The sequence below is a fragment of the Mastigoproctus giganteus genome, chromosome 7 (genome assembly GCF_048544385.1).
Source record: "Mastigoproctus giganteus isolate SK-2022 chromosome 7, ASM4854438v1, whole genome shotgun sequence".
Taxonomy (NCBI): Eukaryota; Metazoa; Arthropoda; class Arachnida; order Uropygi; family Thelyphonidae; genus Mastigoproctus; species Mastigoproctus giganteus.
In genome coordinates, this window is record NC_143581.1 from 136,706,661 (window position 1) to 136,734,415 (window position 27,755).

General features: G+C 39.8%; 1 protein-coding gene across 3 annotated transcripts in view; it reads left to right on the forward strand.

The window, feature by feature from the left end:
- Positions 1-27,755, forward strand: part of LOC150083218 (uncharacterized) — a 637,655-nt gene that overhangs the window by 163,975 nt on the left and 445,925 nt on the right. For all 3 annotated transcript variants that reach the window (XM_090377919.1, XM_090377920.1, XM_090377921.1), the window contains exon 6: positions 4,161-4,322. In XM_090377919.1, coding sequence (XP_090234045.1) covers positions 4,161-4,322 — 162 coding nt within the window. The remainder of the gene's footprint in view (positions 1-4,160; positions 4,323-27,755) is intronic.

The following is a 27,755-nucleotide window of genomic DNA, read 5'->3' on the forward strand; positions in this document are numbered from 1 at the left end:
TATCCCTCTGCTAATGCTAATAATGATGTGACACCTACCTATTTTCGTACAAAACTTCCTGCTGTGGCATGCATTTCAGGTACACATTAAATGTGCAATGTCCAAAGTAGTTTTGTAGGAAGAAAGACTCCCTCAGGGATCAGTACTTAGCCCCCATTTATAGTTGCAGTAAGTGCGGACAGCCACATGCGGTAAACATTGCGCTAGTTGTTGCTGATTTCAGTATTTCTTGTCACTACCAAAATATGAGAACTATATGGAGGCAGTTTTTATGGAGCATAAATAAAGTAGGTACATTGACATAAATCAGTGGCTTCAGTCTTTTAGTACAAAAAACATATTTATTTCTGTTGTCAATTTTGACTTCATCCTGACCGAAAAATAATATTTGATGGACATCTAATACCAGTTCAAACCAGCATTTGTTTCATAGGTGGTAATTTTTGACCCAAAGCTGAATTTCCTTGAACATGCCAAACAATTGAAAACCAATTGCCCAAAGAAGCTAAATATCTTACAAGTTCTCTCAGCAACCATGTGGTGTACTGAGTTCTGATTAGGTCCGAATTCGACTGTGGAGCACCAGTCTATAACTGTGCAAAGTCCAGCATTTTATGATGGCTGGACCCCATTCACCACAGTGCTGTGTGTTACATTAGCAGTCTTTCATACTTCTCCAATTCAGAGTTTATATGGTGAAACATATGAACCACCACCCTCTTTTCCATTAGGAAATAACAGCTGATGTTTCGATATGCATACAAGTTTGTTCACTGCCTTAACACCATAACTGGTCAATATTATTTTTGCTGCAGTGAGAAATTCTGTACCACAACCACCCATCCATCAATCAGTCACCCAGTTATTGTGACTTCAGGAACACTTATCAAACTTGAAAATCACATTACAAAGCATTGCAAACATTCTGAAGTTTGCTACACTACTTTGGAACACAGTTCCACCGAAATGTGACCACTTCAAAACTGGAACAAAAATCTAATCTCCAAAGAGAATATCCTACAGCCGCATGTCACCATACAAGCTATATATTCCAATTACATTTCATACACACAGATTGTTCAAAAAGCGAAACCATTGAGAATTGCTGCAGTTTTTACAGATATCAGATTAGCACAATAACTACCGAATGAATACAGTATATGCACTGCAGAACTTGCAGCAATACAAATTGCAGACCATAGCATATAAAGTCTACTAATACACTGAAAAGTATAATATTTACAGACTTCCTAGGTTATTGCATCACTGAAGAACCCCTTAGAGGCCTCATTTATTTCTTTGTGATATCCTACATTTACTTCTTTGCAGAACAGGATAGAGATGTACATTTTTTTTCTGCATAGAAATTCAGGCAATAAATTGGCAGATGATGATGCTAAATTGATTACCATGTCACTTGGTAGTAGACAGAAAATACCTTACTAAGACTATGCACAGATAATTGGGTGCAATTGCACACACTAGTGGCAGTGAAGTTGGGAAGATCAGAGACAAATTGAAGCACAACCATAGTCATCTAGTTCCAGAATGAACAGTCACAAGGATTTTGAACTTGTGATGAACATCTGAGAATTGGATGCATGAACGCTACTCGTGCCGATCTACTAGGCATCGGTGAACCTTTTCAGTGTTCTAAATGTAACATGATGCCTACTGTCAAGCACATCCTTGTGGACTCTTCTGAATATACACAAGAGTGATAAAAGGTCCTATCTCCAGCTGAGCTTCAATCACTAACACGTCAATTTTAATGACTGTTCATTAAAATGACAGAACACATCACAAAAGTGTTCTCTTCTCCTTCCCGAAGACCATTGCATGTACCATGTTCTCTAAGAAAACCAGTAAAACACACTGTTATATCTTCCACCATATGCATGGTGCACTATAGTTAAAGTTGCTGATGCACTACGAGAAGAAAAATTCAGACAAATGATGTATTATACTAGTCTGAGGTGCTTGTATTAGTAAAGGGGTGGGGGAGAACTTAGCCTCTTCGGCAGTTCTCTTAATTTTATTACAGAACTGGAGGGGGGGAATTATTTATGGGGATGATAGTAAGCTCTAGGTTTAGATTGTTGGGAGAGTACTCTGAAATCTAATCATTAGATACCAAAGTTGGGGGGCAAATGGGATTTGATTTCTGAAAAATCAAGGATGATTGATCAAATAATTTATCCTTTTCACCAGTATGTATATAGATGTAGATTTGCGTATGTGTTCTGAGAAATACATATATAGATGTATGTTTCACAAGATCATTTCAAGTATATTTCAAGGAGGGAGGTGCCAGAAACATCTCCACCAAGATCATCAGGTAATCATTAGCTGCAGTAGGTTATGGGAGTTGCTGACCCACCAGACTCCCATTGCTAACACAGGACTTTACGCCTCAACTGGGTGAAAGAATATTGGCAGTGGAACTGTTCAGGCAGATGGATAGTTGGTAATGGTCTGGGCATGTTAAACTGGCACGTTGGGACGTCTAGATGCATCTCTGAATCGTCCAGGTTGTGTCCATCCTGGCAGACCATCTGCATTCCTTCGTGGTCATCGTGCACCCCCAGGGCAATGGACTCTTCCAGCAAGACACTGCACCTCCCCACAGAGCCATGGTGACTAGAACATGGTTCGAAGAGCATTCTGCAGATTTTACCACAATCCAATGGTCTCTCCATTCACCAGATATGAACCCTGTGGAGCATCTTTGGGATGCTGTGGAAAGGTCTGTTCGAGCTTTTGATCCTCCACTCTGGAATGCGATGGAATTATGGATAGCTGTGCAGCAGCAAGCATGGATGGAAATACATCTGGAACCCTTTCGTGAACTAGTGGACTCAATTCCTCACCGTGTGACTGTCCTTATCTGGGCGAAAGGTCAGCCTACCTGTTACTAGGTAGGTAGGTATCCCATGATTTCTGTCCACTCAATATACTTATCAGTAGTAGTAGGAGGAGGAGGAAAGCTTCCTGTATATCATTATCTATAACTCATTACAGCTATTAACAATTAAAGTTATCAGCTGTACAAGTGTTAACTTTAATTGTACCAGGAGTTGGATTGATAATTTTACTTTAACCGAAGATAAAATTACAAATGTTTTTGTGCATTATTTGATAATATAATATTAGCATTGCTAATATTAGTGTGCATTACAAAAGCCTATTAAATAAAAATCATATCACCCAGGCTCTTATAGTTGGACCCTGAAAAGTTCCGAATTGTATTTCTTCAAAGTGCATTTTGTCCCAGTTTGTTTTTATCTTTCAAATTTGTTTTGTCCCAGTTTTCATCCCTGAAAATCTGGTTACCCTTATTATGTATGACCTTGTCCATACATTATTGATGTTCATACATATCTAACATCAATAACATGAATAGAAATAACTCTTAAGTATTAAATTTCCTATAAATGGAATTGTCAAGTGATAAAGTTTGACAAATGAAATCCATTGTAATGTATAAATTTCTTTGATTCTTGCCATTCATTTTTTCTCCTAATGTTGATAGCATTCAATGATGATAGAATGTAATTTCCTCAATTACTCAGACGAAACCATAAAAGTAGCTGTTATTATTATTATTATTAGCTATATGGTGCAAGGAAGCCTGATTCTTGTGCTGTACTGTCCAAAGAAAAAATTCAGAATTACCCTGAGAGAGAGAGAGAGAGAGAGAGAGTCGGAAGTAGAAAGGAATCACCAAGAAAGAGGAGAATGATGATATCCAGCTAAGGACCCTGGGTGTGCCAAGCCCATACTCACCAGATGTGAGCAAAAGTGGAGGTGGTATGGCTGGGAAGGAGAAGACACTGACAGGAAGCTCTCCAAGATAATACACCCACCCTCAAAGTGACACATTCACAAACAACCTTTGATTCCCCTTCCCACACTGATTCCAGTTAGATACATGACATCCATTTCCTATTTAACATACAAGGAAAATATAGAAAATTTTTTTATTGATTTTGAATATGTTTATATCCTTTTCTGCCAGTCTTTTATTCAAGTTTGCATGTGACCGTTTATTTTTTTCTGTTTGTTTGTATTTAGTGTACTTTTTTGTTACCTTCAAAAAGATTATCTTTTTATCTTGAGTTGTGTTCATATTGATCAGTTTATGTTGAACTTGTTTTTAGATACGACTGTTGATCCAAGTTTGCAGGATAAGCAGCGTCAGTTAAAGAAGGCAAAATTAGCAGATGACCTGAATGATAGAATCTCTCATCGACCAGGACCTCTAGAATTGATTAAAGGAAATATCCTTCAAGCAGATGAAAAATTTGCAAAAGCTATTAAAGGTAAGAATTTTAAGTTTCTGTTGAGCGCTTGAATACTGCCAAAATTATTGTGCAAGTCATATGCAGCATGCCTGAAAGCTGGGGTGCAGTTATATAAGGAAAGAAATATTAGCAGTCATTACCGGACTTTTTATAAGGATGGAGGGAGTGAGTTGTGGTTATATATTGTGATAGCATGGCAGAACCTTCACACAAAAGCCTCTAATTATACTGAGTGATCACTGAATTATGACCACCTACCTAATACTTCGTTGGGCATCCTTTTGCCCTTAGTACAGCGGCTATCCGATGTGGCATTGATTCAACAAGATGTCAGAAGCGTTCGGGAGGTATGGCCCACCAAGCTGTATGTAATGTGGTCAGCAATGCAGGTAAAGAGGTGATTGGTGTATCCAAACGCTTGATATGCCTTTCCATAGTGTCCCACAGGTGCTCTATGGGATTGATATCGAGGGAGTTCGGAGGCCAATCGATATGCTGGAAGTCAGAAACAGTGTTCCTCAAACCATTCCTGCACAACAAATGCCTGATGGCTTGGCACATTGTCATCTTGGAAGACACTATCGGCATTCGGGAAAAAGTGTAACATAGCGGGGTGAACACAGTCAGCAAGCAGTTGACGATAGCGGAGACCACTGAAATGTTGTTCCACATGCACCAGGGGTCCAAGTTCCTGTCAGTGAAACATGTCCCCCCACCATACAACCGCCTCTACCGGACTGCACTTTTCACATGCATGATGGATCAAGAGCCTCATGTTGTTGACGCCAAATCCATAAACGACCATCCATGGTGTGGAGTAAATAATGTGACTCATCCGACCAGCACACCTTCTTCCAGTCTTCTAACATCCAACTTGCATGCTCTTTGCATCAGCCGAGTCTTTTACACCGATGAACCTTGGTTAGGAGAGGATGCTGTAGGAGTTGTCTGATATAGTTGGTATAGCCCATATGTGCGAGTGCGCGATGCATGGTCATGCCAGCTATTTTTCTGGGTTGGCCCATGTTGTTTTGGGTAGTCAACTCTTCAACAGTGCTGTGCTTGTTTGCCTGTATGAGTCATCAGATCCAGCACTCACCTTTAACATCAACCTTTCACTGACCTTTGCCGTTTTACCATAGGGTCATTTTTTGACCATTTTGATGCCAGTCCTGGTACACTTTAACTACAGTGGTTCTCAAACACCCCACCAGTTCAGCAGTTTGGGAAATTGAGGCACCAGCTCATCGAGCACCCACAATCTGTCCTTTATGAAAGTCCGATAAATCCTTCCTTTTACCCATCACGCTCTGAATTTTACTACCTACTGAACCACTGACACTTTATCTATGCTATGTTGATTAACTCCGCACTCTCGTACCTCACATGGTCAACTGGTCGCATTCAGTTTTCATAGGGGTGGTCATAATTCAGTGATCACTCAAGTGTATAATCTATCATGTTATCTATGCTTATTCTCTGTGGCAATGGCCAACCTTTTTTTTGTTTAATTTTTAGGTGTATGCCAAAAATATAAAAATAATCATTGGGTAGGCCCCTGTAGTGCAAAAAATAAAAAAGCATTATATGGATATTAGTGTGGAACCAGCTTCAAATTTTTGAAAATGAGAAGTGCATTTACTAATACAGTAAGACCCCTGTATCTGCATGGGATACGTTCCAAGACCTACCGTGGATGGCTGAAACCGCAGATAGAAGCGAACACCTGCTGACCACACATATAACGTGATTTTATTGAACGTATATATGTATAATAAAGTTTAATTGATAAATTAAACACACAGTAAGACATTACCAACATTAAATACGGTAATAATAAAGTACAGCAGACTCGATTTACTGGGATTGTATTAACCGGGACTTCAAGACTCCAAATAAAAAAAAATAAAAAAAATAAACCAGAAATCATAAAATTCAAGTAATAACTAGAATAGGTATAAATAGATATTTTACAAGTCATCATTGGGAGATTAGTGTACCTATTATCTTGCAACCCCTGCTGTCTTCACACCTAACACTCAAAACAAAAAAAAAGGAGAAAAAAAAAAAGAGAGAGAGAGACCAAATGTGTAGTTTTATTTAGTGCATCACGTCGATTGTTGTGTTCCGTCACACCACAAAAGGACAAATTTTTTTTTTTTTATAGTAACTATTTTTTTTTTTTTTTTTTGTTTATAAATTGTGAAAATGATGGGCAAACGCAAGAGTTGTGCTTTCAAATTAAAGAAGAACTTCAAATTATTCAAAAGTTTGAAAACGGTGCATCTGTTAAATCTCTAAAGAACCATTATAACGTTGGTGACGAAACCTGCAACACTGCTGCAACAGGATCTAGAAAAGTTGAGTCAGAATGGCTGAGAGGTGGAAAATGAAGTTTAACATTGACAAATGTAAAGTACTACATGTGGTGACGAAACTATACGCGACTTTGTAGAAAAATAGAGGAAAGCTATTCGATTTAAAATCGACATAGTAAAAAATAGTACACGATTTTAATTTCCCAGAGATTGACTGGAATTTGTAGGTTTGTCACTCACACACTAGCAAGGCTTTTGTGGATTTATTGGATGATTGTTTTCTACATCAGCATGTTCGGGAGGCAACTAGAGATAGTAATACTCTTGATCTGATTATCAGTAGTGATTCTTCATGCATCAAGAACCTGCAGATAAAGGAACCACTAGGTGGCAGTGATCACAGTGTGCTGAAGTGGAATTCAGTCAGAGGTTACTACCATCAAGGGTAAAGGGAATAGTTTTTGTTTTCGTAAAGGTGACTACGGTGTGGTCTGAGACAGTATTTAAATTCTGTACGGTGGGACCAACTGATGATGTTAACAATAGCAAATTCAAAATGGGAAGCATTCAAAGAATTAATCTTGGAAGCTACTAGGCTTTTCATACCAACAAAGAAATATTGTTCAACGTTTAGGCCTAAATAGATGTCACATGAACTAATTAGACGTACAACAGAGAAGAAAAATACATGGGATACATATAAATTAACATGTGACACAGAAGCCTCTGATAGATATAAGCTAGCCTGTAACCAAGTTACAAAGGAGGTTAGGCAGGCAAAGGCTGATTATGAGAAATCTTTGGCAAAGGATGCAAAGAAAAACAAAAAAGAGTTCTTTACTTATGTAAACTCTAGAAGGAAGGGGATGAATCAGATTGGTCGACTTGATATCAATGGTTCAACTGTTGATGATCCTGCTCAGGTAGCTAACAAACTATATAGTGGACATAGTGTTATTGGTATGTGGTTCCCATGGTTTCCCACAAATCAGTGTTAAGTACTCTGTTAACATAGCAAAGCCAGTCAGCGTGGGTTATGTGTGAGTAGTGTGTTGTTTGACTGGCCTCTTCGTTACTGGGAGCCGCGATCACCAGGAAAGAGCCTCCCAGCATCCATCCACTGGCACGAAGAGCCGTACCAGGGAGTAAAAGACATCTGGTGGGTCGTCCACACTCCTGCAGGAGCGAGAGTGGGGAAGGCCAAGGAAAGAGCAGAGAAGAGACAGGAAAGTGGAAGACAGGTAAGATAGCGGGGGATGACAGAGCATAGGCATCCTCCCAGGCGAAAAGGAGCAGGAAGAATGCTAGGTGCAGTTGTTGGAGTCATGGAGAAAGACTGTGTGTAGGAAGAAGAGAACAGGTAAAGTTCAAATTAAAGCGTCCAGGATCGTCACAATGGAGAATCACGGAGCAGTGTCAGCAGGGCTGGCCTCAATTTTTAATTTCAGGAATGCAAGTTTCTGTTGCTGGGTATCAGTTGCTGTGTGGAGGAGGTTATCCAGGAGTAGTGTTCAGGAGTAGCAGGTGATGCCAGCGACAACGAAAGACCTCGTTGGCATAAGTGGTTAGTGCATGGAAAGCATCGTTAGATTCCAGTAACTTGATTTCTGGCCGAAGTGATATAGTGTGGAGGTCTAGGAGTAGTTGGATTCTTAGGTCTAAGTATATGTTGCATGAGTGCATCAAGTGATCCCAGTCTTCAGGTTCTCCACATGTACAGAGGGCATCCTCAACTAGGCTGAACTCTAGAAGGCGTCTCTTGAAGGACCGTGGCCAGTTAATAGGAATGAAGCATAGATGTTTGGGAAGAACCAAGTGGAACGTTGTTTGTTGATGTAGGTTACCTCGGGGAGGAAAAGTTTAGTAGTTACACCAGTTGTGGAGTTATTCCAGTTGGTTTGCCATAGGTTTATCAATTCTAGCCACACACATTTATGTTCCTGTTTGATGTCGCTATCGGTACGGGTTTGAATAGTGAGGAATTCAGCTTCCTTATTCTTCTTGATGGCATGAGAGAGTCCGATAAAAGCGATGTGGAGGTCCAAGGGGAGGCAGCCTGTTAGTACCTGTAGGGCGGCAGTTGATGTCATTCTACATGCACAGGTCATTTGTAGTAGCATAAGTCGTTGAATTTGTTGAATTTTACATTGAGCATGCACTAAAGTCATTCAGTGGTACTATACTGCAGCTCCATATGTGACAATTGGTGTAAATACTGCTGAGTATAGAAGGCGTTGAGTTGATCCTTTAAGACCCCAGTCCTTGCGGGTAAAGCGTGCTAACATAGTGATGTAATTTTTTATCTTTTCTTTGATAGCTTGGATATGTGGGATGAAAGTTCTCTTGTCTTCCAAAATTACTCCTAAGTATTTCACTGATCGGTAGTTTTTCAGTGGGCGGCTATTAAAACGTATGGTAGGAGGTCTGGAGAAGTCCAGTTTGCCTTTTAATAGGAGGGTTTTGCTCTTCTCAGTGGAGACTAAGAGTTTATTTTCCGTGGCCTATATGGATAGAGCAGAGGATTTCTGTGGTGGCGCGGGAGGGGCCCTCGATGATGATAACCATTTTGTCTCTGTAAGAAAGCTGAGTAGTGTGTGGGTAGTCCCCCAGGAGCCGGATGCAGTGATATTTTGTTTCGATGCTGACCTTGCGGTTAGAGAAGTAGCTTTTGAGGTAGTGGTAGAAATTCCAGGTACAATTAGAGACTCTGACCCTCTGAGTGCATCAGCCATGGGTACCATGAAGAACGCCTGGCCACCACACTGTCGAAAGCTCCTTTGAAGTCAATGAAGATTGCCAGTAGATAAGTTGCTTCCGACTGTTCTGCAACTTTGAGGGTTTTAGATAGAGCATCAATTGTGGAACATCCTTGTTTGAATTCAAATTGAAGCGAGGATGTCAAACCACTGGCTGGGTTGGAAGCGGGAGAGCAGCAGTCTCTCGAAAACCGTGCCGAGAATGGGAAGCAGTGCAATAGGGTGGTATGTCTTGGAGGTACCTGTGGGATCCTTAGGTAAGAGCCTCAGGTTAGCATGCTTCCAATGTGATGGAAAGTTACCCTCATTCAGACAGGTGTTGAAGAGCTGAAGTATCATTGGAGCTATGGCCCAGAGATGTTGCACAGTCTCGCCTTCAATAAAATCCATACCAGGAGCTTTACCTTTTTTGATTTTTTTAATTTCTGCATTGACTTCCTCCTCTGTGAATGGTTCCTCCATAATGTCTGGCTGGAAGCTCGAATTTTGCACTGCTATCTTCCTGTGGATGTCAGTATCAGAGTTGGTGTTGTCCTGATATATTAGTTCATCCAGAATCCGGTTGATTGTATCTTCCCAGTGTGTAGTCTCAGATGAATCATCAGAGTGGACAGAGTGTATGACATCTGTGGATCCCAGCTTATTCCTCGTGAGTTTGTGGGCTAAACCCCACAGATTCTTGTTCCCCTCAGTCTCGACAAGGGAATGCCAGGACCTCTGCTTGGCATGGTAAATTTCGTTAGTATATTCACGGCTGACTGCTTTGAATCAGTCTCTGTACTGTTCTACGATGTGAAAAGGTTCAGTCCTTCTCTTGCATTGGTACTCTTTGCGAGCGCACTTCAGAGAATTGCGCAGGTTAGTGAGTTCCTGCGACCACCATGTTACAGATCTTGGGTACAAAGTGTAAAGTGTATTCGTGTCTAGTGGCACCGGAGGTTCCCCCAACTCCGCGTTGCTTTCATTGTAGGTGTAACAGTTCACTGTAAAGGCCAGAGATTTAAAAGTGTATGGAGTTTGTAAGTGTAGTGTCGTGTATTGTTGTTCTTCTGGCCATTTAGCCGCTAGACCCCTGCTGGGGCCCAACGTTGTCCACACTTAGCCTTGTGGAGGCAGACCAGGTACCCAGTAGGTGATATTTTACTCTGGCAGGCCCTGCCACCTAGTTTCCTGAGATTTCAGTGGCTAGGGCCTTAAAAAAAATAATAATAAATAAAATAAAAAAATAAAATAATCGCTTAAAAAGGTTTAAGCTGAAAGAGTTTTGCGTGTGCGGTTTGAATTTGGACATATTTTAATTTTTAACATTGTGTGAGACATGCACTGGTGTATAGGCAGAGTATGGGAGGGAGGCTAAGGACTGGGGAGAAAAGCCAGAAGTATGGGGACAGTAGAGTTGGTGTCCCCAAAAGCAGTGGGGCAGGCCCATGCTCCACCAGAGGTAGAGAAGCGGGGAGTGGCAGGGGGGACAGGAAACTGCCTCCCCCCTGCCTGGGGATTGGGAATTAAAGGTGAATAGGACTAGGGAGTCCTATTCAGACCGCCATATGGCGTAATGCAAGTAGTTCCTGCATTTATGTCCAGTCCGGGCATTTCTTGTCCAGTTCAAGAAAATAGCAAAGTGACAGTTCCTTGTCACTTTGCTATTTTCTTGATCTTTTTAGGGTCCTGTTGGGTCCTTTGATCTGTTTGTGGCCTCACTTTCTTCCATGCACATTTTGATTTCTTCTTACTCTTTGCAGTCTTGTGAGGTGGTCGATTTTCTTCGAGTATGTAATTTACTTTCATTCATTGTGGATGGCAATTTCCGTCATCGAAGTTTTGGTCGAAGACTTCTTGTGCAAATTGGCTGAAAGCTGCGTAGTCGTCTTCTGTGTCCAAGAGATGGTGTTTGTTTTTTGGTATGTACTGTATTTTAGTTATTAGCACTCTTCTGTGTTCCTCATAGCACTCACAGTCGTGCATTATATGATGCCATGTTTCAGGCTCACCACAGGTGCAAGTTAGCTCCTCCGTTATACCCAGCATGTTCAATTTTGCCTTGAATGGGCCCTGGCCCGTTAGTAAGTACGTTGCATTTAACCCCGGCTTAAACCAGGGGGGGGGGCGTTTGGGATACATCTTGGCAACCAGTGGTATGAATCTCTTCGTCATTTCGCCTTTGTTTGATGCTGTCCATCTGTCCTGCCACAGCTGTAGCAGGTGAGCCACGATTCTATGCTTTTCTGCTTTGCGGTTATTGTTTGGTTCTAGAGTGAGTCCATAGATTGTAGTGGTGTTCCCTTAGACAGGTGGTACATGAGCCTGCAGCGAGTCACCTCCAGATCCAGTGGAAGGACTCCTGTCAAGACCTGGAGGGCGTGCATGTTCACTGTTCTGCATGCACGAGAGATGCTTTTGGATATGTCTTGGCAACCAGTGGTATGAATCTCTTCGTCATTTCTCCTTTGTTTGATGCTGTCCATCTGTCCTGCCACAGCTGTAGCAGGTGAGCCACGGTTCTATGCTTTTCTGCTTTGCGGTTGTTGTTTGGTTCTAGAGTGAGTCCATAGATTGTAGTGGTGTTCCCTTAGACAGGTGGTACATGAGCCTGCAGCGAGTCACCTCCAGATCCAGTGGAAGGACTCCTGTCAAGACCTGGAGGGCGTGCATGTTCACTGTTCTGCATGCACGAGAGATGCTTTTGGATATGTCTTGGCAACCAGTGGTATGAATCTCTTCGTCATTTCTCCTTTGTTTGATGCTGTCCATCTGTCCTGCCACAGCTGTAGCAGGTGAGCCACGATTCTATGCTTTTCTGCTTTGCGGTTGTTGTTTGGTTCTAGAGTGAGTCCATAGATTGTAGTGGTGTTCCCTTAGACAGGTGGTACATGAGCCTGCAGCGAGTCACCTCCAGATCCAGTGGAAGGACTCCTGTCAAGACCTGGAGGGCGTGCGTGCTCACTGTTCTGCATGCATGAGAGACGATGAGCATAATGCTACGCTGGATTTTGTCCAGGTGTCTTTTATTTACTATTGTTCCTGCTTTTTTGTACCATATCGGCGATCCGTAAGTAATGGCTGGGATACAAATTGCTTTGTAGTACAGGGACAGGGTTTTTCTGTTTAATCTCCAGTCCCTGCATGAAACTCTTGCTATTAGTGCTACGTAATTCCTTAGTTTTTCTTTCAGGTGGATGATGTGAGGGGTGAAGGATAAATTACTGTCGATTGTAATTCCTAAGTATCGTATTTGTTTTGCAAGTTTGATGGTTGCTCCTGCTATCTTTATTTGCAGTGGTCTGTGGATGTCAAGCACTCCTTTCAGTAGAACAAAGTTCATCTTCGTGGGTGAGATCTTGAACATGTGTAGCCTTGCCGAATCCTGTAACACCTGTATTGCCTGGTTTGCATGAGTCTCCAGGCCCGATCTGGAGTCCACCTCCACCATCAGGACCAAATCGTCAGTGAAGGCCAGGCAGCTCACTTTGCCCAAGTCCTGGGCCAGGAAGTCGTCAAAGACAATGTTCCACATGAGCGGCCCCAGGACCGAGCCCTGGGGGCGCGCACCCCCTGCGGGCCTATCGAGCCACTTTTCGAAAAGGTGTTACCACCTCAATTCTTAGGTCAGTTAGGTAATCCTTTATACATTTGTAGAGGTTTTTGTTGGGAGCGCTGCCTCCCGGAGCCGGCCGAGGACGCTCGGCCACCACAGGGTGTCGAACGCCCCTGCGAAGTCCACTGCAATGACTAGGAAGTACTTCTTGTCACATTGGGTTGCTTTGAATATAAGGTTTTGGACTGCTTCAATGGTTGATAATCCCGGTTTGAATCCATATCGTTTTGGTGATTCTAGGTTTGCAGCTTTGTAGTGGTTCATAATTCTTTTATGCAACAGCCTTTTGTATAGTTTACTCAGGGTAGTCAGTAAAGCTATCGGTCGGTAGGAATCCGGTTGCTCTGGTGGCTTGTTAGGGTTCTTCAGGATGAGTTTCAGATTTGCGGTTTTCCAGGAGGTCGAAAATTTCCCTGCTTGCAGGCAGCAGTTTAGAAGTTTGAGCAGGAGGCCAGGTATGTGTTCCACAGCCTTTTTGATCAGCTCTGGCTCCAGGAGGTCCAGTCCCGGGCATTTCCTATTTCGCATCTGTGCTGCAGCATTTTGTAGCTCCTCCATGGTGAAGGGCGGCTCCATTTGTTGTGATGTGTATGCCTCGTTTGCTTGGGAGATTTCTTCTTGCTTGTCACTGAAGTTGTCTGGGAGTTCTAGAATGATTGTATTTAGAATGTTATTAATTGAATCATCCCATGTTTTAGTGAGGGATCCTTGAGGCGTTTTTGTTGCCGTCATTATTTCCCCCCTGGGGAGCTTATTTGTGGTTATTTTGTATATAACCCCCCCAGGGATTCTCATTTCCGGTCGCAGAGACTAGTCGCTCCCAGGAGGCTTTCTTATTTTTCTTTATTTTTTCAGTGTAGGCATTGCGTAGCTGTTGGTATTGATGTCTTAGATAGGCTACCTCTGCAGGTGGCCAGGTTCTCCGCGCCCTCTGGTATTCTTTTCTCTTTATTTGAACTTGCTTTCGAAGTCTTTGTAACTCCGGGGCCCATCACGGCATGGCTCCTACAGAGGGTGTCTTCCTTTTCATCGCCATTTCCGCTGCAATGGTTATAATGTGGGTGACTTTCTCCTGCATCCTGTCTACGTTTTCCATCCGGTCACTTCCTCTTGTGCTTTGCAGATCAATTGTTCTTGAAAGAGCTCCCAGTTTACCTTTTTGATGGCGCCACGTATTTGCCATTTGTTGGTCTTGGCATCATTCTCTTTATATTGAATGTGATTGTGCAGTGATCTGATGTGGTCCAGGCATTTTGCACAGTCCAATCGGTCACATGAGCTTCTATGTTTCTTGTGGGTAGCGTGATGTCTATGGTTGATTCCCATAAGGTGTTGCAGTATGTCGGTAGATTGAAGGGTTGATTCTTTACAGTAAAGATAGAATTTGCTAGGAACTCCTCAAGCCTCAGTCCATTCCTGGTACTTCATCGGTCTGGTGTAGTTCTGTGCCAGACAGGGGAGCGACAGTTTACATCGGCGCCGATTATGACTCTTTGTCCTGCTAGGGTTTCTTGCACCGTTTGTAGTAAAGTGATAGTGAAATCTATTTCTATTCCGGGTCTGCAGAACAGCGAGATCATATACAGGCTGCCAACAGAGCTAATAATATGGGCACGTGCTGCCCATGGCGTGCAGAGTTGCGGTATTTTTGTTGTGGTTATCTCCGGGTTCCGTACTATCACCGCCACCCTCGGAGTGTCTTCGTTGCATTGTACAATTTTATATCGGAGTGGATAGCCCCTGACTTGCCCTGTGTGAGTGTAGGGCTCCTGTATCAGGATAACATCTGCGTTTGCCTCATCAGTGCTTTGCCGTACTTGGTCGGCCACTGCTCTGGCCCGCTGCGCATTTATTTGGTGCACCACAAGGATTCCGTTATTAAATTTCTTATGGTGTATCCCCATAATTGATTCGTGACTGGTATGAACTCTTAGCTTTCTGGTAAGTTGGGCAGTTTGTGTCGCGTGTGGAATGGGCATGATCTAACCTCAGGGATTTGCAGTTGGTGCAGATGGGATCTTTTTCTTTCTTTGGGCAGCTGCTGTAATTGTGGCCCATTTCAGAGCAGTGGCCACATGTTTCTTCTTTTTGGGCACAGGTGTGTGTTGTGTGGCCGTACTTGCAGCATCGGAAGCACCTTGGTACATCCACATGTTCTCTAAATCTATGACTGCTCCACTCTATGTATATGGTGTTTTACATTCGTAAGATCTGCCATGCTTTGGGGGGGGCCAGCTCTACCACCCAGTTGCAGTTTCCACTATTTCTAGATTTTGTTCTGTACTTGGGTATAATCAGCTGTTTTTCATCCTTGTCAGGTAATTGGTTTAGGAGGTTCTTCCCTTACACTTTCAGTTGTCATATCAAAAATGATTACAGATGGCCCTTTTCTTTTGGGGGGCCTCTGCGGTAAGGCCTAGGGTCAAGTTCTTGGGGTTTGTTATTATCTGCTGTGCTTCTTCTTTGGTTGCTGTTTCAATAACCATTTCGGGGTTCCTGGTTTTTCATATAGCTTTGATTCTAGTACCGCCGAAGTCCTTTTTCAAGTTCTCTGTGACTTTATTTCCTCACTGGGGGATTTTTCATTCCCTACATGGTCGTACATCCACCATGTTGGGTGTGGGCAGAAGGGTTTTTCTTTTGACCGATTGACTTTTGGTCTGTACATTTGTAGGTTTCCTCAGCGTTTCTGCGTAAGTGGGTGCCCGCTGTGGCATTTGTTTTTCCCCACATTCCATGTAGGCCTCCAATTTGGCCTTATTTGTTGCTTCTACGTGGACCCTCTGTCGAACCGTTTCCAGCTTGGTACAGATGGTCACAATTTCTCCTCTGAGGGCAGTGGTTATTCTGCTAGAGGATTCCTTCAACTTGTTTTCGAGCTGCACCCGGAGGACCAGCATCTGGTCCAGAACAGAACCTTCCAGCAGCGTAGGGTCCATGGGGGATTCCGCATTTTTTGGTGCATCATTGGCATCCCGTTTGTCCTCTGTAATGTCATTCTGTGTGGCAGCTACTTCATTTGTCTCCTTTTGCTCGGATTGCGAGCGTGTTTTCCTTTCTGATTTCGGAGTAGTCATTTTCCAATTTTTTCCTTTGGTCGGGGGGCTCCTGAGAGGGGGTTCTCCGCCTCTTCTTGGTTTTCTATCAATATCGAATCATTATTTTGATCTTGTTCCCCAGTGACGGTAGTTCTGTCCGATTTTCTCTCCATTTTGTTGGTATTTCGGATTTAAGAGGTTTTCCGGATTATCGGGTTTTGGGTGTGCTAGTTGAAAGTAGGGCTCCAAGAGCCTGTCGATGGACACTAACCACAAGTCTGTAGGTTTATTACATGTCTTACAACTGTTAATTGCAAATTTAAGTTCTCCCATTGGTCACGTGGGGAGGTAACAGCCAAATGCTAAAGTGCAACCAGAGCGATGGGATTAGTTCCCTGTGGTGTTTTCGGGGAACGGCGAAGACGATGGTGACATCACGATTTCAATGTGTCGCACGAGTAAGAAGTTCACGCATCATCGTGGAAAGTTTATGGTAGGGGGGAAGCACAAAAGTCATGGTTTTCTCTATAATATTGCTTTAAACACAGTCCAGAAATATTGGAACGTTGTTTCTGTACAAGTTAACACAGGACACTATCACTATGAGGGCAACCTCCCCAGTCAGCGGCCAGATACCAGCGTGCCAGCCACGTTATATTGGTCGGCTCACTATTTCCTTGCTGTCAGCCACATGGTGACCAGTGCAGTCTGCCAACAAAGGAAACAGATAAATTACGCTGGGATCTAACTTAATACCCAGTAGAATGCAAAATATTTCTCACCACGCGACTCCTGTAGTGTATATCTTCTTGAGAGAATACACTGTAGAACATAAACTGTAGTTTAAACACATTTTTTACACAAAAATCACGGAGCGATATATCGTACGTCCGAACACAACGGCAGCCATATTTCCAGTCTGATCTTGGGTACAGTAAACCCCCACTATTTGCGGTCGCTGATTAAATATAAAATGAAACCTAAAAAAATGTGAATTTTAAAGCGCCGTGAACATTTTCCACCATAAAACAACATGGGCGTGGCTAAAATTATCTTTCCCGGTCAAAACAGCGCTCAGTGGGCGGGAGGAGAGGGGTGACAAAATCACGCACGTGGATGTTTTTTGCTAATCCTTTTTCAGTATGTGTTATGCGCTTGCCATGGAAGGTTTTGGCGTTTGTTTTTAATTTATATGCTTATAAATTGACTAAATTTATCAATTTATAAATTTATATGCTTACAAAAGTGATAAATCTACCATTTTGCAGTGTAAAACAGACTTTTTCGAGTGTGTTAACAGAAGAAAGTGACTTTATTTGGACAAATTCTTTCTAAACCGTACAAAAATATGGCTATGAATAACAAGGGAATGTGAATGTGAAATGTGAAAATATCAAAGAAGGTGATGACATTAGCGAATAAAATTGAGTTATTAGACAAAATTTCTAATTGTGAAAGTGTCTTCTCAGTGGCAAAACATTATAAAATCAGTGAGTCAACGGTACGATCAATCAAAAAATTGGAAGAAAAATCCGCCGTAATGTCCTTGAAAATGCGCTAATTACTTCAAAAATTTGCTCTGTAACTCGTGATGTTAAATTAGAAAAAATGGAAAAAGCTTTAAATCTGTGGATAGAAGACCGAACTCAAAATAAAATTCCATTAAGTTTACTCATCATTCGTGAAAAGGCAAAACTCTTTTATCAACACTTTAGCGAAACTGGTGATAGCACTGGCGGGATAAGTTTTTTAGCTAGCAAAGGCGATGGTTTGAAATATTTGTTTGAAATTTCTAATAAATATTACATTTAATATTAAATTGTTTCTTATTTTCATTTCAATGCCATATACTTGCATTTCACTATGTACTGTTAGTTAGTACATAGTGAAATGCAATTATATGGCATTTCACTATGTACTAACTAATGTATTATATGGCATTTCACTATGTAAATGCAATTATATGGACATTTGTGTAAAGAGAAGTAATGTCATAGGAAGCTAGGATGTTTAAAATCTTAAAACCCTTTAAGACCAATTGTATCATATAGCAATTCAGCTTTTGCTAATTTATCCTCCTTCCTGGTCAAAATTATAACCCCCCTTACTAAATTTTCCACATTCAAGATCAATAACACCAATCAAGCTTTTCAAAAAATTAATAATATCACAATATCCGATACAAACATCCTAGCTTCCTATGACGTTACTTCATATTCCATTTACTTTACAAGCCTTACGCAAGTTCTTAGAAACAGACGATACCTTAACAAAATGTACCTCCCTTTCTATAGACCATATCCTTGAACTCAACACCCTTCTATTAGAAGCAAGATTTTTTAGGTTCAACGAAAAAATCTTCCAACAAATATATGGCTTACCAATGGGACTAGGGATTTCGGCCCCATTGTCCGAAATCTACCTAGCCGCCATTGAAAGCCAAATTCTACACCCCTTTCCCCCTGAACTAAAATTATACATGCGCTATGCCGACGACATTCTTGTAGTAGGCAACAGATCCATTATTAATAACCTCTTCATAAAACTTAACTCTGTACATGATAGACTTAAATTCACCCTTGAAATTGGACAGAACAATCAGATAAATTTCCTTAATCTCACTATCTATATAACAGGCACAAAATTAAATACGAAAATTTTCAGGAAAAATACAAACACCGGTAAATACTTACATTTTGCTTCTCATCACCCTATAAACACTAAAAAGGCAATTTTATATAACCAAATTCACAATGCACTAAAGTACAGTTCCTCACCCACCGACCTTCACAATGAAATACAGTATTTTACCGACAAATTTATATCCAGAGGTTACCCCCACCAACTCATTTTAAATACAATCCTTAACGCTAAAAATAAAATTAAATCTAACATCCCAACCAAAGACAAAAATAAAACTAACATCTGCATAGTCCTCCCTTACCACAGTGAACTAGCAGGACAGTTCCGACGCCTATTTAACAACACTGATATCTCCCTTGTTTTTTCCACCTACAACAAATTAGGATCCTTCTTCAGCACCTATAAAGACACATACAAATATTCTACAAACGACCTTAATAATATTATATACCTCATTAATTGTCAACCAAACTGCAACACATGTTATATCGGAAGTACCACTACCAAATTTGGCTCATCAAAAACATCCAACACCCGTGCATTACTACCATTTCCATAGTCTCACGTCTAACCAATCTGTCACAGAACTTACAACTCATGCCCAGACTCACAACCACAACCCGCTCATCGATTCTGCCATTTCCATCATTAAACTAAAATCCAGCTACAGAATACTTCAATATGAAGCTCTAGTTATCGAATGGTACAAGCACCACTCTAACCTCAAAATTCTAAATTCTAAACTCCCCTTCAATCTTTCCCCAATTTGGAACCTCTCGAGATTAAATTTCCCACATGTCAAAAAAGGCATCACGAGAGTATAATTTTTTATTCTTAAAATACCATGCGCGTTCTCTCCCCACACATTGCCACTGAAGACGTTCTTTAACTAACGAAAGTCCTCGTAAAGACTATTGGCTTCACCGAATTCACTTACATAGTTTTTAATTATTCTTCTTTCTTTTATTTCGATGACAACCAAGGATTGGATGTGTACACTTCTGTTTCCTTGCGCCCATTTAACTCAGTCAACTTTTACCTACTTCCCTCCCTTTTAATTTTTCAATTTAACAATTCAACTTAAACATTAACCACGCTACCTAAGTAAACCATCGCAGATTAATTTCAAGGTGAGTGCCGCTTTTTGCTATTCCTTTCATCACTAGCAGTTATTTTGTTTTTAATACAATTGTTTCTTACAACTCTTGGGTGCAAGAAAATCTGCCGTGATGTAGCAGATCATAATTTTGAATATTGATTTTTAATAAATATGTGGTGTAAGTCTTTAGGCAAGAATTGCATATTATTGAAGTTTTCTGTAAAATGAACTATTATTGTATTTCTTAGCTGCCAACTCTGGATTTATGATGAAGAATCAGTGTTTTTTTTAATTAAAAAAAATTTTTTTTTTATTTGATCTGCTCATTCTTTGTGTCACTGTTGTAAACATGGTTGGTGACAGGGTTTCTCTGTATTTTTTTTTTTTTGCAAAATCTCAGTTTTTCTCCATTATTTTCTTTACATACAAAAAAATATTAATAAATCTATGTTAAATTTGGATTTTATAAAAAACAAGTTGCAAATTTCTGCTTAGTTTCATTAATACATTGGCCATCATTTATGATAATACTAGTCTATTTTATTGAATAGAAATGCACAATAAACAAAGCTAATTAAGAGTGTCTTTCAGTAAGATGCAAAGAAATGCAACATAAAATTTCAGAAGACATATACAAGATTTTACACCAAAGTAATTAAGGCTATGAGTATATCATGTTTGTAAATTGTGAATATTCTGTGGTCAGTTTTATGGATGAAAAGTCTGACTTTCTAGGAGAGGGACACCATGCAGCTCTCACCATAGACCAGCTAAATCGGTGACTTTTTGAAGAAAAAGTCCATAAATTCCTTGTATCATTAATTCTTTAGGATTCAAACTCTGGCCTTTTCTCCTGGTGTGAGAGGACAGTGATTATATCCTCTGTGCTACTTGTGAAAGCCTATGTTTAGTAACATTTGGAAAAAATAAAAAAAAAATTTTACTTTTGCCTTGTGTATTGTATGTAAATGTGATTATTATTTTATTTTTTTAATTTCAAATAGTGGAGAAAACCGTGTAATCTGACAGTGTAAGCTAACAAATAAAAGAAAAGTCAAATAGGAAATGTGATAAACTTAAGAAATAGAACTTTAATTTTAAACTTCTGGTAAAAGCTATACAGGCCAAGGAAACTGATAGTTCTAGGCATTTTATCTTAATTTGTGCAGAAAGTATATTTTTTTGCATATATTTTTTTAATGTTATGACTGTTTAATGCAGATTAAAAAAATCCAAATACTGCTCATATCTCTTTAACCTGTTGTACCTCACATCCATGTGCTGAGATCATTACTTGTAGATGTGATTGAAAAATTTATTTTCAAATTAATTTTACCAATGATTTTCGAATGTTCTATTTCTGTTTTAAAAATTGGAAAACTTCAGACAAAACCATAGCAGACTAAACCAGGATGATTCTGATTAAGCATTTCTACTGCTGAGGTCTTGGAGACTCTAAAACAAGTGGAGAAGATTCTGTTCTTTTTTTCACTGAGGAAATATACTTTATTTCCTCAGTGAAAAATGAGGAAATCTCAGCTGCATGTGACTATATGGTGCCCATGTACCTCTTGAAAAATCATGTCCTTATAAATGCTGAGGTAGCATAAATTTCATCAATTGGCAGTGCTTCATTTTCAAGTCTGGAATTTCTTGTGAACTAGCTTCCACTACTTTGTGATGTTCAATTTAAAGTAATAGATTGAGCACTAAATGTTTTGAAACATCAGTTCTGTTCTGTTTCATTGTGAAAACCGACTAGATGCTATTATGAAAGAGGAAAGAGTTGACCTACAGTTGTCCTTGGTTGGGGAACTGACAAGTGCACAAGGAAGCTTGACATATAACAGATTATACTAGGTCATACTTGGCAGTTTAATAATTTCTCATAATAGTGCTCAGTGTGAGGGAATATTCAGCCATAGTAAAAAACAAAGTGAGTCCTTATCTCTTGCTAGTGAAGTCTAGATGCTTGCCTAGTCTAGATTGCCATTGTTACAAACAAAACTTTTACCCAATGTTTCTGAATAGGGCCAAGTCTACAACAGTATTTTTCTGAAACAATCAAAATCAGTTGATATTTAATTGAATATCCAAATAGGAACATCTTTCATAGACTGAAAAATGTTGGGTAACCAATTTTTTAACCATGTTGAATGTATGTTAAACAACTACATGGCTGTATTTTAATATAACATGTATATTTTGCCAGTGAAAAATTTTCTTTTTCCAAAATATCTTCCATTTTCATGTTTTTTTGGCAAGCACCCCTTGTTCGTTTTTCAAAAAAAAAAAAAAAAAAAAAAAAAAAAACTTGTTTTGGCTTAAAAACTGTTTTCTTCACAAATGCCTTATCTGCAGCTTTACAGAAGACAAAAGTTGGCAGCTGTGGTATTTACAGAATCTGCTTCTTTCAAGAATAACAACAGTACTGAGCACCTCTGTGTTTCGTCAGAGAGTTTGAGTTTAGAATGAAGATTGTCAAGGAAGATAGACTCACTAGACTTAAACCCATTAGATTTCTCCTTCTGAGTTGCATGTAGTCTGAGGTGTACCTCTGCAATAAGTCATAAAGGATGCATCAGATGGTGGAGCAACAACAAAAACTGCTGCCCGATCAGAAATAAACTGGTATTTTTGCTTTAGGAACATGGAAAATTGTTTGCAAGCTGATAATAACGAACTAAATTTAATTGAAATTTTGATATACTTAGATATACTTAGTCTGAGGTGTACCTCTGCAATAAGTCATAAAGGATGCATCAGATGGTGGAGCAACAACAAAAACTGCTGCCCGATCAGAAATAAACTGGTATTTTTGCTTTAGGAACATGGAAAATTGTTTGCAAGCTGATAATAACGAACTAAATTTAATTGAAATTTTGATATACTTAGAAACATTTGAGGCTATGAGAGTAGTAAAAGTGAATTGAAAATTGATTGGTCTGTGGTTTATAGGAAGATTTTTATCCCGATCATGTCTAGAACACACACACTTCTATCCAGAACAGTTGTATTATTTATGTAATAGAAACTTGATTATTTGGGGATGTAAGGTGTCTGGATAATGAAAAATCAGTATAGTAGAACAAAGAAAACAATTTGTTTTGCATGTAATTTTAATATATATATAATATTTTATTAAAATATATTCAAATTACAAATAAATAAAAAATAATGATATACATAAAGAAAATTATTTTTTTGAAAAAGTCATTTATTGATATTTATTTAAAAGCTGCTCTCCTTTACGTAGCTGCCAAATCATGTACACTTTTTAAATATAAAAGTTATCTTATGTCACATTCTTCCTGTCTCTCAGACCACTTTGTAGCAACCTCTAAACACTGTAAAGCTACAAATGTGAAGGACCAATATTTTCCTTATCATCATCTTGAACCTTTCCTCTATAATTCATCATCCTTCAAACTTTGGAATGCAGGTTCATCAAAATCACAATTTAACCATGCGCTGACATCTTCTTCATTGAATTCTCTGCATACTGAAATTTGTTTTAATGTTTCATGACTTCTTTTATAGTGTTTTCATTTGTGCTACTGTAATGAGAACTTCCCAATGGCCTTTTGAAGATTTTGTTCTGCGATTTTTTTCATTGTTACACCTATAGAATTCCAGCCTTCCACTAACTTGAATCAATAGCCCTTTGATTTTTTTAAAGAAATTTATAAGAGGTTCCTTGTCATTATCATCAGCTAACAAGAGCTGTCAAAAGTGTTTGTTTTCGATTCAGTCATTTTAGTGTTTCCATTATACATTGATCTATTGGTTGTATTCAGCACTCTTTTTGTAAAAATACAGGTGCCGGTACTCATTCTTTGCTGTCACGAAAAATTGATAATTAAAAGGATATGAAAAGTAAACTAAAAGATTATATCCTGATATTGTTATTTCAGTAGTAATATTTTTAGAATAAGAAAAAAAAAATTACGTATATTGACACAGTTTATTAAGCATAAATTTATTATAGAAATAAATAAAAAATAAATAAAATGTGCATAGTTTTATAATAAAGTTTTAACAGAAAATTAAAATTAAGTTCTCATCCGACACATCCTTTAGGAATTGGTATTTCCAAAGGGGAGTCAAGGAAAGGGTACACGAGTCCACTGAAATGAGTGTGTTACTTCTTAGATGAACAGAACACCTGCGAAAGCGTAATAAACCCTAATAAAATATATTTGCAGTCTAACTGCTATATAACGAAATTAATTGTTCACTTTCAAAAATTCGTTAAACCAAAATTTAGGCCCCTGGTGCCAAGCGTTCCGTGGCCAAGTGATTATAGTGTGTCTCTGAAAGCGTTTTCTAAAAAGAGAATTTAAGCAATCAGTTTATATTTTTAGTTTCAAACACCGTTTTCTTAATTTATATATTAGAGTAGCTCTCTCGCACTACAAGAAGTAGGCAGAAGCCCAGAAAGGAAAATCACCTTTCTGTTTCCTTTTCTATTAGTACTAACTACTAACACAGCCGCTTGGTCACCTCGTGGCACTGCTCCTGCCTCCCCGTGACGGGGCCGGAAATTTGGGTGGTAAAGCAAACCCCCAGGGCCAAAAGGAGCAAAACATGGATTTCGACAACTTTCCCTCGATCCAGACAGCAAATCCTAATTCAATGGATTTGCACCATCCTGATGATGACAAAAACACCAGAAAGAGACTGAAGACGGATGCTTGCAGAATAGAACATCCAACGTTTCTGATCTTGCATTCTTTAACAAATCAAGCCATAGGCAATCTATCTCCATTTCTCATTCAGAAATGTCTGGAAAGTGTAGCAGGTTCCCCGAAAATGGTGAGTCGTCTTAAATCTGGCGACCTACTGGTTGAGACCACCAGCTCCAAACACTCTGAGTCCCTTCTGAAAATATCCACATTTGGTGGAATTCCAGTCACGGTGTCACCACATGCTACACTCAATACCTCCAAAGGTGTCATCTCAGAATGGGACTTAATGAATGTCTCAGAGGAGGAAATTGTAAATGAATTGCAAGATCAGAAGGTGATACAGGCAAAAAGAATTATGCTGAAGAAGGATGACAAACTTATCCCAACTCGCAGCATCATACTGACATTTAGTTCACCAAACCTACCTACATCGGTGAAAGCTGGGTATCTGAACTGCCGCATTCGCCTGTATATTCCAAACCCATTAAGATGTTATAAATGTCAGAAATTCGGACACTCCCAAACAGTCTGTCGAGGTGATGCGGTATGCCCTAACTGTGGCTCGAAGGAGCATGTCCAAGCTGATTGCAAATCACAGTCCTCACTCTGCCCTAACTGCAAAGGCAACCACCCAGCCTTCTCTAAAACATGTGACCAATGGAAGTATGAAAAGAAAATCCAGAAATACAAGGTAGAAAAAAAAGTCATTTTCAGAAGCAAGAAAACAAATACAGCAACTGATACCAAAACATACATGTGCTGATGCTACCAAAAGATTTCACACAATATCTGTTCAGACTGAAACATCAATACCACCAAGCATTTCTATTTCTGAATGGGCACGATCTATACTCTCTTCCGTACCACAGTCCTCAAAGCAACAGACTTCAACCAGATCTAGTAACACGCCAGTCACGATACCACCTGTTGCTGCTTCAGCTTCCGTAAGACCTGCTCAAAGAGAAAATTCTGATCCCATTAATAAACAGCATGCTGAATCTTCTTCTGCTATGGACACAAATGAGGCTTGCAATCAAGAGGAAAATGAAACCATTCTGGAAATCCATCCAGAAGATGAAATAGAAACCAGACCTGTTTTTTCAAAGAGAGAGAAGATGAAAGCTGACCGCCTGAAACAGATTTCCAAAAAGCAGACAGATGGAGCTACTCCATATAAATCCAAACAATGAAAAACATCGTACAATGGAATTGCAGAGGCTTTTGCAGCAATATTGACAACATCCACGAAATAATCATGAACCATAATCCAATTGGAATCTGCTTACAAGAGACATATTTAACACCTCAGTTGTCTCCCTCGATAAAAAATTATACTCTCTTTCGGCAAGACAGACCTACAACCACAAATGCTCATGGAGGGGTAGCCATACTCGTAGATTCACGAGTCCCTTGTAAACGCATTCCGCTACAAACTACCATTGAAGCTGTTGCCATGCGAATAGCGATTGGCATTAGCCTAACACTAGTTTCTATCTATCTGCCACCCAGTTATCCTTGTACCTTTCAAGAACTTCAAGATCTCATTGTGCAGCTGCCAACCCCTTTCTGTTTACTGGGCGACTTCAATGGACACAATCCATTGTGGGGATCTCCGAACATAGACGCCCAAGGACAGCTCATTGAAATGCTTGTCGACAGACAAAATCTAACCATATTAAATACAGGCTCACCAACATATTTCCATCTCCCAACCGGATCAGTCTCTGCGATAGACCTATCCATCTGCTCTCCTATCCTCTTTCCTAGTATTGAATGGACTGCTCTGGACGATCCACTCAGTAGTGACCACTACCCAATAATCTGTAAAATACAAACTTCACTCTGCGTAACTTCAGAAACCAGCACAAAATGGAAATTTTCTAAGTCAGATTGGACAAAGTATGCTTCCCACGTATCCTTTGACAACCAGACCATTGAATATCATCCAATTGACAAGGCTGCCAACCATATTACAAAACAGATCCTAGTAGCTGCATCTATTGCCATTCCACAAACACAGTCAAGCATCCGTAGAATCAGAAACTACTGGTGGAATGAGGCTGTAGAAATGCAAAAAAAGAAAAAAACCGTGCTTGGAATTTATTCCGCAAATACCCCACCACTGCTAATCTGATAAACTACAAAAAACTTAGAGCTAAGGCCCGACATATTAAGAAGAAAGCAAAAAAAGACTCTTGGATTCGATTCTCAACTGAAATTAATAAAAATACTGACGTAAGAATTATATGGAAAAAAATCAGGCAATTAAATGGAAAATTTCACCCATTGTCCTCCCCACTTATCACTTGGAATGGGCTGGAACTGTCTACTCCTGCAGAGATTGCAGATGCCCTAGGCGCAGTATTTGCACAGTTATCTCAATCAACGGCATACGAACCATCTTTTCAGAAGATTAAGACTTCAGCTGAAAAATTCCAGCTTAATTTCAGAACCAAATCGTTTCTACCATACAATCAACCACTCACTATGCTAGAACTTCAAGAGGCTCTATCCACTGCAAGGAACAGTGCTGCTGGCCCTGATGGAATATACAACATAATGCTACAGAATCTAGATAATAAATCGCTATCTTCCCTTCTGACATTCTATAATCGCATCTTCATGGAACATTCATTCCCCAGTTCCCGGCGTCACTCTTTTGTACTGGCAATACCCAAACCAGGGAAAGATCTCTCTATGCCTAATAATTATAGACCCATTTCTCTCACCAGCTGCTTAAGTAAAACCCTAGAAAAAATAATACACCGTAGACTAACATGGTACCTTGATTCCCAAAACATGATATCTCATAATCAATTTGGTTTCAGGAAAAACCGATCATCACTGGATCTTATGATCAAAGCAGAAACAAATATTAGGAATGCATTTATTCAAAATAAGCATCTCGTCATGGCATGTCTCGATATAGAGAAAGCCTTTGACACCACTTGGCCTTTTGGCATCCTGAGAGATCTTCATTCCCTGGATCTGAGAGGTCACTTACCTTACTTCATACAGAATTTCCTACAGCAGAGGACCTTTCAAGTTCGCTACCGGCAAGTCCTTTCCAAAACATATATACAAGAAGAAGGAGTCCCTCAGGGCTCTGTTCTTAGTGCAACTTTGTTTGCAATAAGAATAAACCAGTTGACTAAAGTTATTCCCAATACAGTGAATTCATACCTTTATGCTGATGACCTGACGGTCTCTTGCAGTTCACAAAACATGAGTTATATTGAGAGGCAACTTCAAACATCAATCAATAAAATCGAACTATGGATGACACAGAATGGTTACCGACTGTCTTATCAGAA